This window comes from Choristoneura fumiferana, chromosome 23 (genome assembly GCF_025370935.1).
Source record: "Choristoneura fumiferana chromosome 23, NRCan_CFum_1, whole genome shotgun sequence".
Classification (NCBI taxonomy): Eukaryota; Metazoa; Arthropoda; class Insecta; order Lepidoptera; family Tortricidae; genus Choristoneura; species Choristoneura fumiferana.
Genome location: NC_133494.1, coordinates 9,024,654 through 9,039,807, shown reverse-complemented (window position 1 = coordinate 9,039,807; position 15,154 = coordinate 9,024,654). Strand labels below are relative to the sequence as shown.

Here is a 15,154-nt window from a genome sequence, read left to right as displayed (position 1 = left end):
CAAGAAGCGAACAAAAGATATAAGATCCTGTGTGAGTAAAAGAGACACATACATTAATAGTTGATCGCTGGCTGTTCACACTGTCGGCGAGAACTCGCTCTTATATCTTTTGTCGCAGCGACAAGAGCTATAAAACTCGCTGAGCTATAGATACTCGCTCAGCGATGTCAGCTTATGGCGGCCGCCCCGCACGAGCGAGTCGAGTGGAGCGAGTAATCGCCCGTCGCACTCGAACACTCGCTTACAGCCAGCGACAAAACTACGCTCGCTTCTCGCTGCTCACCCACTCGTTTCTAGTTACATCGCTCTACTCGCTTCTCGCTCATCGTTGGCGGTGGGACAAGTGCCTTAGTGTTAACTGACGGTTAAATGTGATGCCGTCTCCGTCTATTCGAACATAACAAATAGAGACGGCATCACATTTAACCGTCAGTTAACACTAAATCAATGGATGGTGAAACGGCCCCTAAAAGTACTGCTGGGTGGGGGTGGATGGAGCTAACGGAGGGGGGGATCTACATAAAATTCTCTACAAAAAAGATTCTATACATATATATATGGCGAAATTTACCACGAGCTTTGCGGTAAAGGAAAACATCGTGAGGAAACCTGCACAAACCTGAGAAGCAATTCAATGGTGCGTGTGAAGTTCCCAATCCGCACTGGGCCCGCGTGGGAACTATGGCCAAAGCCCTCTTGTTCTGAGAGGAGGCCTGTGCCCAGCAGTGGGACGTATATAGGCTGGGATGTTGATAAAGATGATGATATATGGCGGGATGAAGATAGATGGACAATAAAAAATAAGCACATATCTTTAAGTATGGCGATATATATGGATGCTTGTTACTGAAACTACTAAACGGATTTACATGAAATTTGCCATACGGGTAATATATATACCTACCCTGGATTAACATACAGGCTACTTTTTTCTTTGCCCGCGACTTCGCTCGCGCAGAATTAGTATGTAGTTTAAAACTTTGTGATCCTTTTGATCCCACAGAAACCATAGATTATTTTCCAATAAAAAGCATCCCTATCCGGCCTCACTACGCTCGGCCGTCTACATCTGCTTCGCCGGCAACCCCCTACTTCCCGGCCTCTACAGTAATGTAGGTACAGTCTAGTGCAAAAATAAGTATATATTCGAACCACTCAAAAATATGTTACTACGGCCCCTTATTACGTCGGAATAAGTCTGTGGAACTTAATTTTGAAATTTTATGAATTGAATTCGGGTTTTGTTCCGCGTACCTCGTACCTTATAATATAATGACCGCGATAGTCTAAAATATTGTGTTATTTTTTAAACTGAATAAGTTCATATTTTTTCATCACACTTGCTCGTAAACAGTGTCGTAACATGCAGGCTACCTTGCTTGCAACCCCCCAAATAAAACCTTCGACCTTAATGTGCTTGTCATGAAACCCGTGGTCGGTAAATGAGTCATTGCGCGTACACATTTTCTTGTCATGAAGCCCAGCCCAAGGTCGGTAAATGAGTCAATGTGCGTACTGAAGTTGCTGCGCACGCTGCTGCAGGACCACATGCACACGCACGTTATAGCGCATGCTGCGGGAGGGGGAGGGGGAGGGCAGCGCTGCTAAGAGCGCAGCCTAAGGTATCGCCAATATTTGGAACAATTATATATTTTTTCTTTTAGAAATATAAAAATTTACTCGCAAATGTGATGAAAAACATTGTATGTCGCACGGGCGGTACTAGAATTACGAACATCGACTCATTAAAGCCCTCAGTCTTCGACTTCGGGCTTCTTATAGACTCTCGTTCGTAATTCCTTATTTACCGCTCTTAAGACACAATGTACTATTATACTTGACTGTACTATTTTTTGATTTCGCCGATAACCTACCGGAGACAAATTATTTATTGCCATATTTGCTGCGTCCTGTAACTGGTGGGCTGGCTGGCGTACATTCAATATCGCTTAAACTTGAACTCATTGTCTTGAATTTATTTATACACAGTACAACTTCACGTGAAAATATAATATTAAGATATGGCATTTAATTTTATTCCAATAAAATGTTTATGCTTTCCCGCCCTTTTCATTAAAAAAAAACTACAAGTGTATTTTTTCACCGTAAACACCACAAGCCGTTTCAGACACAATAAAAAAAGTCCGGGGTTCCAACAAAATGCAATGTTTTTACTTTTTAATTTTTCGCACTTCTTACTTTTTCTACGCACTTCGCTGTAAAGAATAATGCTTTGGAATAATGTAACCAAAGAATGTAACCTTTCCTTTTACGGATATTTTTGAGAAAAAATAATTACAGACGATTTCAGCTCAACATATAGAGAAATCTGGTTAAATGAAATATTTCGGATAAAACGCATTTTATATGACAAGACCCTTAACATTGTTTTTGATTGTATGCAACCGGCTTAAAATTATGTCTTTATGTTGGCTACATGATTCTACTCTATAGTCTATGGCTAAAGAACTTGCTAGTGAAGTGATGTTGTCGACATCCTTAACATCGATGAAAAATCAGATTAACTTTGCTTGGAGTATACTCATAAATTCACAATATTTAGCGACCGTATACAGAGTAGAAATTTGAGATGGGGCAATCAAATCAAGGCAGGTATTACAACCGTCGATGCCATACTAAATTGATATTAGGAGACTATAACTAACTTTTGAATTATACTGACCTGCATTTTCATAAATTGAAAAAAAAAAGTCAAACCGTCCACTTTCCTGAACCTAACAGAACTTTATAACGGCTTATCCGGTTGATCCTCTCAAGGCATTAAAATCATCCCTTAGTACAAATTTAAGTTTTACTGACAGAAATGTTATTATTAATTAAATTACATACGAAAAAATCGCGGGGACAAGCTACAATAGAGAGATCTCTATCATGGCGGATGTCATGCCTTGGACCGACGAAGGCCAAAAAATGTTGATGGCACGATGTTGGATTTGGAGTTTTTATATTTACTCACTAGATGGCGCTAGGGATCACTACGCTACAACATGTTCGGCGAGAACGCTTATTGCATAGTAACTTAATCATTACAAGTTCAGACACGTTACATGTTACGATGGAAAGGCTAATAATAATAATACTAAAACTTATTTATTCAGATAACTAGGATCCATCATTTGCTAAGGTTAAGTTGTATTAAAATGAAATTATATTATTGTTCCTAAAGGAAATTTGTACCGAATACATATTCATAACATCCATCGAGCCGAATTTTGAGCCGAAAGGTGAGCAATCTTTTTTAAGAAATCGAATTTTCAAATTTTGTTCAAACTAAATTTTTTTTTGTTGTGAATATCAAAAAAATACTTTACCTTAAAATACACAATATTTGGGAACGCAGAACACAATATTATTAATACGCGAAACCTGTTTTCGATTTTCTTAGCCCAACCCTATTTCGTTAAAAGTGCGCATCGTCGTAGTCGTAGTCCATTCGCCATCGCCATCTTGAATGACGAATCGTGACGTCGTTGATGTTACACGTCAGTCGTTGATTTATTTCAAGTTATTGCAGTTAAATCGGAATTTACATACCGTAAAACTTAAAGAGTGTTTATAAATTGAAGAAATAGTTTTAAAAACTCACCAAAATGTTGTATCTGGAAGATTATTTGGAAAGTAAGTATCCTTGCTTGAGAACGCCCAAAATGTCAGTTTTGTGTGTCAGTTGGTTGGTAGAATTGTGTAAAACTCAACTTGGGCGCGAAAATCAAAATAAGTTTTAAATATTTTTATTGTGCAGGGAATTTTATTTAAATATTTATAAATAATATTATGTACATTTAGATAGCATTTGGCCGATTATAGTTACGAAAAGATTTTCGTGATCCAAAATAACACATAATAATAATGTACTAATTAGTAACATTAGGATTTAAGTAGTTAGTGAGTACTGTTCATCAGTGGTTTGTTCAATTTCTTTTTTTTACATCCTGAGGATTTCATGTTTTGGAATAGACACATTTATTTATTATTTACTACCATTTTTCAGTGATTGAGCATCTCCCTCAAGAACTAAGGGATAGGTTTACAGAAATGCGTGAAATGGATTTATCAGTACAAAGTAAGTTTTGGGTTCTTAGTTATGCTTTGAAAAGAGATCTAATTATATCATATCACAAAAAAAATAATTACAAGGTAGCATCTCATAATCAACTTTATGTTACAGATAGTATGGATACTCTTGAAAAGCGCGTTCGTACCTTGTTTGGTGGATGTCGTAAAGGAGAGATTGAAACTGAGCAGGCTAACACCGAGTTTGCAGATATAAAACGAGGATACAATAAGACTATTGAGGAAGCAGATGAAAAAGTTGCATTAGCCAATCAGATGTCAGAATTAGTTGACCGCTATTTACGAAGATTGGGTTTGTATTTACTTTAATTATTTTAACTACATTTAAATGAATATTTTGTCATTCAGCTGGGCTACTATGAAACTCGAAACTCAAAGTTCATGTCGTGCGGTCCCTCTGACACTTATACTATTTAGTACGAGAGTGAGAGGGACTGTTAAATACGAACTTCGAGTTTCGAGTTTCGTAGTAGCCCAGCAGATACTGATAATCTATTTTTTGTGCAAGTTTTTGTATAAATTTTGCATATTGCTTGATAATCCTCTTTCACATAGGTAATTGAAATAAAATTCTTTGAGTTGGTAAAATAATCTTCAATTATGGAATAATCTCTATTTTTACATATTTTTATATTTACAGACACAGAACTGCATAAATTTAAATGTGAATTGGAGGCAGATAACAAAGGCATAACGGAGCTTCTAGAAAAAAGATCCCTGGAGCTGGATGTCAACACTAATCACACAAGCACATCAAACAACAACCACTATAAGGAAAATAGGTGAGTAGAAATATTAGTATACAGAGTAGTATTATTAAATATTAGTAGTAGTACAGTAGGGCCTCGGTAATCTGGAGAGGCAAAAACAAGACCCTTTCCGGATTATAAAGGCGTCCAGATTATAGTATGTATTTGGCACTGTGCATACTACACGAAAGGCGGCAAACAAAAGACTGACGACGCATTGGCTCATGGCAGCCTTCACCTACACCCGCCCGCCTCCCCTGCGAAACCCATTGCCCGGCCGGATTACAGCAATCACCTAACACGTGGGAGTCCAGATTACCGAGGCCCTACTGCATTAGTAAATAGAAATATGCCAGGATGGAGCCTTTTCATAACCAATTTTGCTATGATTTCTTTGGCAAATGTATGGATGTCAACTTGACAATAGTAGCACAAAGGTTTCACCCTGGTACGAGATTGAGTTTCCTCAACTGTACCTATTTCTTCATGGATACAATGCTGCATATGTGACTTGTGGCAGATTCCGGTTCCGGGCAGAGAAACGTCGTGACAGCTGGGGCTCACGGGAGGCACGGGCCGTTGCTGCTGGCGGTCTCTCAAGGACCGACTCTGCCATACAGGTATGCCTAATAACTAGATTAACCTACTGAGTTTAGTTCCGGTAAAGTTAAAAACCATGGTTGTCTTCTCCATCCTGTTATCCTCTGCTTACACCCCAGCAAAAGTACCCTTACATCATTACTAGTTAGGTTTAGGTAGCCTAACAATATGGAGCTAAGTATTTGATTGATTTTACTTGGCATTGTGTAACCCCACTTTATCAATTTTTTACCAATGGCTTTGGCCCTAGTCAGTTTGAGTCACTTCTTCCCTTCTCATTTCTGGGGCGAAAAGTATTTTAATGATATTGGCCTTTATCAATGTTTTGTTGTTTTGCAACATTTTTACTGATGTCTGTTGTAAAAGAGTTAAAGAGCTGTATAATCCGCACGGCAAAAAGCATGTAATCTGTAGCCATGTTGCAGTATACACATGGAGATTTTTTTAAGACTTTTAACACAGAACTTTCATGTCAATTACAACAGTGGCATTCAGGGTCAGGGTGGCCTGATTTGCGGATCAGTGTGTAACAACAGCTCTCACTTGAATCTTATTGTAGGTAATAATTATGTATGGCAACAATATAGCTTATGGAAGTATGTATTTTGTTTTGCAGGCAGCGTTAGGGCGTGAACCATATTCCCTCGGGCATGCTGGGAATGCCATAGCGGCAGCGGCCAGCCAGGCCATTGCAGCTACACAACAGGTACTTTTTACGAGCGGTCAAAAACGGAATTCCTCCCTAGATTTTAAATATTAACCAACACAATTGTAGTTTTTCTATTGCAAAGGTACTAAAAATGTAATTTCTCTATTAATATAACTAAATATTTTTTTTGGCTTAAATGGTTATGGTTTTTATTAGAACTTTGTCTTGGAAGGAAGGAAATCACCAGCACCAATATCTGGAACAACAAAGCATGCATTAAATATCTGATATGACTCTATTTCTAGAGTTGGTAGAAAGTATCAGATATTTTTACATGTTCCACTTTGGCAGATATTAATGCTGGTGACTGCCTACCTTCTTCATTGATCCTGCGACAAGCAGGGCAGCAGAATGTTGTTTTGGTATGCGATTTTTCTCCCTTTGTACAGATGCAACACGGACGACGTACGGCGGCGATGAAGTCGACGTACGAAGCCGTCGCGGGCGCCGAGCTGCACGCGCATCAGGCGTTGCACGCGTTGCACGACCACGGCGCGTTGCATGCGGGTAACACTTCACACTTTTCAAAGAGGAATGAATAAAATTTATTTCGAAACAACAACAAAAACAGTTTACAAAATTCTTAAATTTAATTGTATTAGATTTTTTTACAAAAAACTATTACTGAAACAGGAGGTGCGGAGGAGGAGGTGCGGAACCCTTCATGCGCGAGTCGCTTGCACTCGCACTTGACCGTTTTTTGTTTTATCATCAATAGTTTCCACAGCGCATGGGATGATAGATGTTTTATGGCAACTTTTTTTACACTTTGAGTTACATTATTGAAGTTTTAGTACGGAACCCTAATTTTATCTGGTGATAAATATAGCCTATGGCACTTTTAAATATAAATTAGCATCCTAATAGTGAAATCATTTTTAAAATCGGTCTAGTAGTTTTTGAGTTAATTCGTAACAAACATCCAAAAATACAAAAATCCAAATCTTTAGTCTTAATAAACAGCTATCATATAACTTAGATAAAATGATTGGTCTCGCGCGCTCGCTCGACTAGATACCGCCGGCGTACTTGTCAAATGCGGCAACAAATAGTACGCCGAAATCGGCGTACCCGAGCCCGAGTCGATTCAGTCGCGTTGCAAACTGCGTAAGGTGCATGTACCGAATGTTTAGTTAAATTTTGGTCATTAACCGAAGTAAAATGCCAGTTTGCGCAATGAAACTGTGTAAAAATAATACTACAAGAAATAAGAAGGACACTGGGATCACATGCCATCAGTAAATATCGTATAATTTCGAAATTACAAAATAAAATAACATGAACCCTAAACGCAATTCTGTGTTGCCGCTGCCGCGTACACAAGAATCAAATTCCCCGTGGTTGAGATTTTAATAAATTTAATTTTATTGTTATCATCATTAAATGATGATAAATAGAACTTATTAATAACTTATTTTATTTAAGTAGGTACTTATCTAATGTAATTATTATATATACATAACCTAGTTCTATATTATTTAATGTTTATCTTTGTGATATTATATACACTGAAGGTGTATAAATTGTTACCCGACACTATTTAATTAAGGGGTGAATGGGTCTTAAAATTTAAAATGTTTTTCGTCTTCCCATTCAAAAAGCCTAATCAGCTGATTAACTTAGGTATTATGGGAAAAGAAAAAATATTTTTTTTCTTATTTCTACCCATTTTCCTGAAATGTTAACTTTTTACCCGACTGCCCGAAGGAGGGTTACGTTTTTCAAGCGTATGTATGTAAGTGTGTATGTATGCATGTATGTATGTATATTTTGTAAAAAAAAAAATATTTTAGTCTTAATTAACCTGTACATTTTATTAGGTTTAACTATATGTGCAACGTGTTATCTTAACTACGCAAAACTTCTTAGTTGGTGATTCAATCCATGAATTTTTAGTAATAATTTGTAAATATTGAATGTCCTTAAATATTTATTTTTTTAATTAAAAGTGAGGCCTGATCATTGGTATACCTACATCATACCTTCCATTTTTTAAAGAAAAAACCTACGCCTAACCTATACACAAACATATTAATACATTCACTCTTAATTACTTCTTCATTTCTAAGTATTTCCCAAGATACATTTTGTAACCAGTAACTTAAAGACCACAGCATAATTTATTTTCCCAATAATTCGGGTAACAGTGGAGCAGCTGGTAACACAAATCGTCACGCACACTGGCATCCTTGCAAATTGTCTTACACCGTTCTTACGCACACTACAATATTGAGTTGCCGCATTCACGAACCTTTTGTTTTTAGGTAGCGCGGTATCTAGTCGAGCGAGCGCGCGAGACCACTCATTCATCGAAGTATAATAAATAATAATATTAGTATAGATTTGTCATTAAGTAGAGTGTCTGTTTTGTTTGTGGCAGGCCACAGCGCGGCGCCAGCACATGGGCACGGGCAAAGCACGCACGCGCACGCCAGCGCGCATGCACACTCCAACACCAACAAGCGGCACAAACAGAAGTAAGTAACCACAGACCGTTTTTGGCACTGGTACTGGTGAGATATACATTAATTAAAACCTTGTATCTTAAAAGTGGGCCGCGAATATTTAGCTTTTACTTAAACCACAATGAACCTACCGACCTTTGACCTTACCGACTGAATTCTGAGGCCTCAAGTGGGACATATCACGTAAATGTTTCAGGAAGAGCTACAGCACTACTCTGGCGCCTTCTCACTCGCAGCAGGTGGTCGCGCCGGTGGCCAGTCGCTCGTCGTCGCCGACTGTCGTGTATGTATTTGCATGCTGATGTTATTACCCTTTACACTCGTCTGAAAAAGCGAAAATAATTGCTTTTAGTGGGAGTCCATTAGGGCGGGTCCATCCACATAATTGTATCATTTTTGTGTATATCGTAACTCCGGCGCCCATCACCGACTAGCATCTAAGTAGTCTTTAGCTTGAACGCTTATAACATACGGCGCGGCGTGTTGCACAATGAGGGCTATCGTTTTTTCACTCACTAGATGGCGCACTGTTGCGTGAGGTTTTTAAGTATGGCTTTCAGTCTGTTATTACGGGCGTGAATACAAAGTTTAGATTAAAATCATATTTAATACACCTTAAACCGTACCATAAAAATATCGAGCATGCCACAGTGTTGCATAGTCCCCGTTTTGTTCGGAAAAAAGGGAGGACAAAGGTTTCCGAAAGACAAAACTGTCTCAAAACACAGACATTCATTGCCCCAGAACGCATATTTGCCATAATTAATTTCAGATATTGCAAAATATTCATAAAATTATTCTAATTATAAATAAACCCGCGTAGCTCACCCAAAAACTATGAGATTTGACATTTCGGAGACCTCACGCTACACTAGCGCCTCTAGTGGCGAATTCATACGCGATAGCCCTCATTGCGTATCTTTTCGCGTCTAACTTAACGATTATGATTTTCGGCGTAGGTACTTGTACTATTACTTATTCTGTGTCGTAGGTGACACAAGATACGATACGCTAAAATGATACAGATGTATAAACATTTTATAGCTAAGCGCACGTGCACTAAAAATACGTACATTTATTATGTTTTTCTATAGAATTACTATACAATTCGTTTTTACTATACAATTTTATATAGTTTCGTTGTTTTATTTAAAAACGTGTGAAAATTTTACCGTTAAGTTTCAAATGTTAAAATAAATGGAGTATACATATGTCTATTTAAGGGCCTCTTAGAAAATATTGGGAACCCCAGACTTATCGGATACCTGATTGATTGATTACTTTGCTTTTATATGATTTTATTTTCTGACTGAATAATGTTTTGTTTAGAATGAACAATGTGGTCAACAATGTGGCTATTGAAGAACCAATGGAAGAGGAATGGACGTACGACCCCAACGAGCCACGTTACTGCATCTGCAATCAAGTTTCGTACGGTGACATGGTTGCCTGCGATAATCAAGACGTAAGTAGCCCAGCCCAAACAGAAATCTACTCAAATTCAAACATCAATCTCAGTTCACCATTTCTTCTTAAGTTTAGTAAGAGATTAAAGTTTTATCTCATGATGTTCACAGTGTCCCTACGAATGGTTCCACTACCCATGCGTCGGCATCACGGCTCCTCCGAAGGGCAAGTGGTACTGCCCGCAATGCCAAACCAACATGCGTCGCAACCGCGCCCGCAAGAACTAATTATTTTAATTGTTTAAACCTAACTTGCCGCTGTGCTCAAAGAAAATTAATATTTAATCATTGATTAGTGACCATATTCTATAATAAAATATCTTAGAGCGTCTGCATACCGCCTTTTTTAACGCACCATCGACGCGCGATACAAACGCGATACGCTCGCAAGTTGCATGGCTGCTCTATGGAAAGAAAACGTGCGTTTAAAAGACGCGATGTGCCAAGGCTCTAATGTTAATTATTAAAACAGTCTTTGATCACGACGCGGCGGTACGGTTTCGCTATCATAAGCTTCTGCACTCATAATATTATGTCTGTGGCTATTGTAATCGTCTTTGGATCAAAATAAAACAAATAATAAATACTAGACACAAAAATAGAAAAGTTGTAGCTTTTTTAGCGTTTTAGTGTTACCCTACCCTGGTTACCCTTTTGCCTAGACCAGTTTCACATTTACCTACTTATTGGATTACTTATTCTGTGCTATTGGCCCACTTAGTCAGCCACTTGGTCTTTCTAATCGTGATCATGATAGACAGAAAATACCTAAGCTTAGTTCCTCAGATCAAAGATAAATATGGATACTCATACTCGTATCATATTGAAACAGCAACAGAGTTCACTAGGAAACATTATTTATGTAGTTACTTAAATAAGTAAGGACACATGCTATGGGAATTTCGCATTTTCCTAGATAAAAAGTAGCCCATGTTAGAAATAGTGTTGATTCCGGAGCCAAAGTGGCAAAAACGGAACCCTTATAGTTTCGCCATGTCTGTCTGTTTGCTCAGGGACTATCAATGCTAGAAAGCTGTAATTTTACACGGATATTTGCAGGCTGCAGCTGTTGTCTTCTGTGCAATGTTTATCGTGTTCTCAATGTTGCATGCGGCGATTAACTTAATGCAATTGCCGCTTTACATTATTACAATGAATTCTGCGTATAGCTATAGCGTATAGCTATCATAGTAATATGTATTTAATTTATCCCAGGGATGTAGACGGCCACTCAGAAATCCTTGTGCCGAGCTGCAGGGCTACTACGAAACTCGAAGTTCGTATCGTACCGTCCCTTTCGCTCTCGTATTAAATAGTATGTGTCAGAGAGACCGCACAACACGAACTTTGAGTTTCGAGTTTCGTAGTAGCCCTGCTGCTGCAGCTTTTAGCCAGCAGGGCTACTACGAAACTCGAAGTTCGTGTCAGGCGGTCCCTCTGACACTTATACTATTTTAGTAAGAGAGCGACAGGGACGGTACGATACGAACTTCGAGTTTCGTGGTAGCCCAGCAGAGCTACTACGAAACTCGAAGTTCGTGTCATGCGTCATAGGGACGCTTATATTACATATTTTGAGTTACAGCGTGCCGTAACGTACTAGACATGGGTAATCTCAACTCCGCGAAGTGATCTGACTCACTAGATCCAGCTCCGGTGTCGGTACCGAATCCGCTTATTGAATCCGACTCCTTTATTGACTCCGGTTCTTTCGAGCGATTATTAATTTGTCTATGGCCGATCCGCCCCGGCTCGGTTCGGTCGGCCGGTGTCGGTACGGTACTGCGGTGCCCCACCCGCTGACTGAACTGAAGTACAGATTCGTGAGAGAGAGAAAGATTCGTTCGTTAGTCCAAGTCCGAATACCGAACCGAACCGACCAACCAAACATAGATAATAAGATCCAAGTCCAAGATCCGATCCGCAGGGCTACTACGAACCGAACCGAACCGAACCGAACCGAACCGACCAACCAAACATAGATAATAAGATCCAAGTCTAAGATCCGATCCGCAGGGCTACTACGAAACTCCAAAATCGAAGTTCGTGTTGTGCGGTCCCTCTGACACTTATACTATTTAATACGAGAGCGAGAGGGACGGTACGATATGAACTTCGAGTTTCGTAGTAGCCCTGCCGATCCGATCCGAGCCGAGCGAGAGCGAAAGCAGACGGACGGAGCGAGTCAGTGTGAGTGAGCGTGACGGCGATCACGAGCGAGGCGAGCCGCTCGATCCAGTCGGAGTTAGTAACTCCGGAGTCAATAAGATTTGAAAGGAGTCATTAAGGGATTCGGATCCGCTTGAGGATCTGACTCTTTTGAATCTTCAGATCCGGATTTACCCACCTCTACAACGTACAAATTTGTCACATTAGCCCATAGGGCAAAACATTAACTAACCAGAAAAAAAAATCATCTCACAATTGATAATAACTAATTCCTTGTCACATCAGCCAACCTGAAAAGCATTAACGCCATGTCTGAGGCCGGCTGAGCTAAATTACGGCCGGTAAATAGTGTCACCCTTTTCAAACGTATTTGAGAGTTTGTTAAAAACGCTAGTCACTAAATTGTACTTCTAAAAATATCGAGCGTAGTTAGTGTATTAGAAAATAGAACTTTAGGCCTATTATGATACGTGCTATATTTTTCTGAACTGTCATCAGTTCGAACATCTGCCAGTGACATTGACAATTTGACATTTGCAATTTGGCCATTGTGTGTGTGTGTGTCGGTCGGGCGGCGTTCCAGCAATTTCTAAGTTCTGGCAGATAAAAGAAGAAATTATTCCATTATATATATCGTTTTTCTTCTCAATTCAGAGAGAAAAGAATAACTTTCTACTTCTAGTTTCCACCTTCACTAGAGGCAAATATGTCTACAAAATTTAACGAGGTAAAAAGCGCGTGTTTGCTTGCAAATAAATATTTAAACGTTCGGCTTGTTCTTTTTATCTGTACTTACTTATTCTTGCTTATTAGAATATTAGCTTGCTTTAAAACCGCTAATTAATTCTGTTTTAATTCAATAGTTACGGAGCGATATCGACGAGCTTAACGAATTGCTGAAACTAGCAAAACGTAAGAGGGTGCAGGACATTGTGTCGTTGGAAATTCGTAAACTAGAAACTGAATTGATTGCTTTAAAAGAAAAGGAACAAAGTGCGCAGCCAGCTGCTAAGTCCGAAGTTTCAGCACCCACTACCTCTGCTGCCCCACAGAAGCGCTATCAAATCAAATTGAATGGATATGGTAATTATTGTTTTTTTTTAATGAGAACTAAGGTAGTATTGTTAGTATATTATTAACTCTATATTAAACAGCTAATTACCCTTTTTTCCTGCAATAACTTTTGACTATTTACAAAATAGGCACCCCTCCTTTAAAAAGTTTGCTTAAGTTTCGGTTCTTATAAACCTATGTATCACAAATATACGAAAATAAAATTGTCCAATTTCAGGCTGGGATCAATCCGACAAATATGTCAAAGTGTTTGTCACATTAAAAAATGTGCAGAGTATCCCAAAGGAGCGTGTGTATTGCAAGCTGACTGACCGCTCCATGGAGCTGCACGTGGACGACCTGGAGGGCAAAGACTATGTGCTTACCATCAACAACCTGCTTGAGCCCATAGTTGTTTTGACCAGTCATTGGAAGCAGAAAACTGGTGTGTTATTGCTTGTGTAGATAAAGCTTTACAAGATAATTTTTAGTGACACCAGTTTTAATGGCTTATTGGATCGTCGGTGATACTGCAATACTGCATATGCAGTATGTACAATGTCAGTACTGTTAGTGCAGTGAAAATTATACATTATAGAAAATGATAGTTATGCGGTATTGCAGTATCACCAATGATATATTCCAAAATAACACTAGTTATAACAACCAACCATGTTTAACAACTAAACATTACTGTCCCTTCAATGTTGTTATAAATGGTTTTGACTGTATTTATAATAATGTGCCCACTTAAAACAAAGTTTGGCTTTGCCAGCCATATTAGGGCACATAAAAAACAAGCCGAAAGGTTCACCTTTGTGACCTTTGTTGACAAAACATGGAGGACATCTTCAATGTGCCCACTGCAAATTTTAATCTTAACTGGCATTGGGTAAAAACAAGTTATCTGGAAAGATAACTTTCTGTTGGAATGTTTTTACCCAATACAATATAATAAAAAAAAAATATACCTATATAAATTTTGACTTTTGATTTGTTTACATATGCTTTACTAGCTGTTGCCTGCTATTTCATGGATAACATTTATTTGTTTATCTCTGTCATACAAGAACTATGCCATTTTCTAGGATATAAACTATCCTTTGTCCTCTACTATCTTTATATAAAATTTTATCTATATTTGTTCGGTTGTGTAGGTATGAAGAGGTAACACGCAAGAGGTGTTACTTTTGCATTTATAATAATCATTAGGGATAGGTAAGATAATAACCAAAATTTTCTTTTTTAGATATGGTGGTTGTCTTCCTTGCTAAGGTTCATCCAAACGTGAAATGGTCCCACATGACTGGATTGGAGAAGAAAGCTGACGATCAACACAAAAATCGCTTTAAAACTGATGATATGGACAAGAAAGATCCTCAGGAATCTATCATGGGTCTAATGAAAAACATGTAAGTTAATACTTGTCATTGTCTCTAGTCTATAAATATGAGAATTTCTCCACTAACCGGGTGAATCCGAGCAGCCTCCTGCTAAATCTGTCTGTAAATTAACAGGAAGTAACTGAACCCTTTTGTCACCGATACGATTTTTCCATTATCACATACTTTGACTTAAGCACCATTTTTATATTAGAGCTTTTATCTTAAACTCAGTCTTATTATTGTCTGTTTTAGGTATGAAACTGGGGACGACGAAATGAAGCGAATGATATCAAAAGCCTGGTATGAAGGACAACAGAAGAAAAAGACAGATACATTGGAACTGTAGGTGTTCTGCGCATGATTGTAGATTTTAAGGTTCATTTTAATTCTAAGGATAAACAATAAAATCATTTCAACATATTTTTTTGATTTTTTAGATAATAATGATTGCTATTTAGAATCT

General features: G+C 38.4%; 2 protein-coding genes across 2 annotated transcripts; both read left to right on the top strand.

Moving 5' to 3' along the window:
• Positions 1-3,348: 3,348 nt before the first annotated feature.
• Positions 3,349-10,690, top strand: Ing3 (Inhibitor of growth family, member 3). Its single transcript, XM_074105798.1, has 11 exons — positions 3,349-3,639; positions 4,013-4,084; positions 4,190-4,387; positions 4,736-4,877; positions 5,365-5,464; positions 6,061-6,150; positions 6,543-6,660; positions 8,534-8,630; positions 8,815-8,901; positions 9,948-10,083; positions 10,196-10,690. Exons 1-11 carry the CDS (start codon positions 3,612-3,614, stop codon positions 10,310-10,312), a joined length of 1,185 nt encoding a protein of 394 aa, XP_073961899.1. The 5' UTR covers positions 3,349-3,611; the 3' UTR covers positions 10,313-10,690.
• A 2,101-nt stretch (positions 10,691-12,791) lies between these two features.
• On the top strand, positions 12,792-15,111 carry LOC141440838 (calcyclin-binding protein). The gene is made up of 5 exons (XM_074105401.1): positions 12,792-12,980; positions 13,117-13,336; positions 13,545-13,751; positions 14,556-14,718; positions 14,944-15,111. The coding sequence occupies exons 1-5, from the start codon at positions 12,960-12,962 to the stop codon at positions 15,035-15,037; spliced, it is 705 nt and encodes a 234-aa protein (XP_073961502.1). The 5' UTR covers positions 12,792-12,959; the 3' UTR covers positions 15,038-15,111.
• Positions 15,112-15,154: the final 43 nt, after the last annotated feature.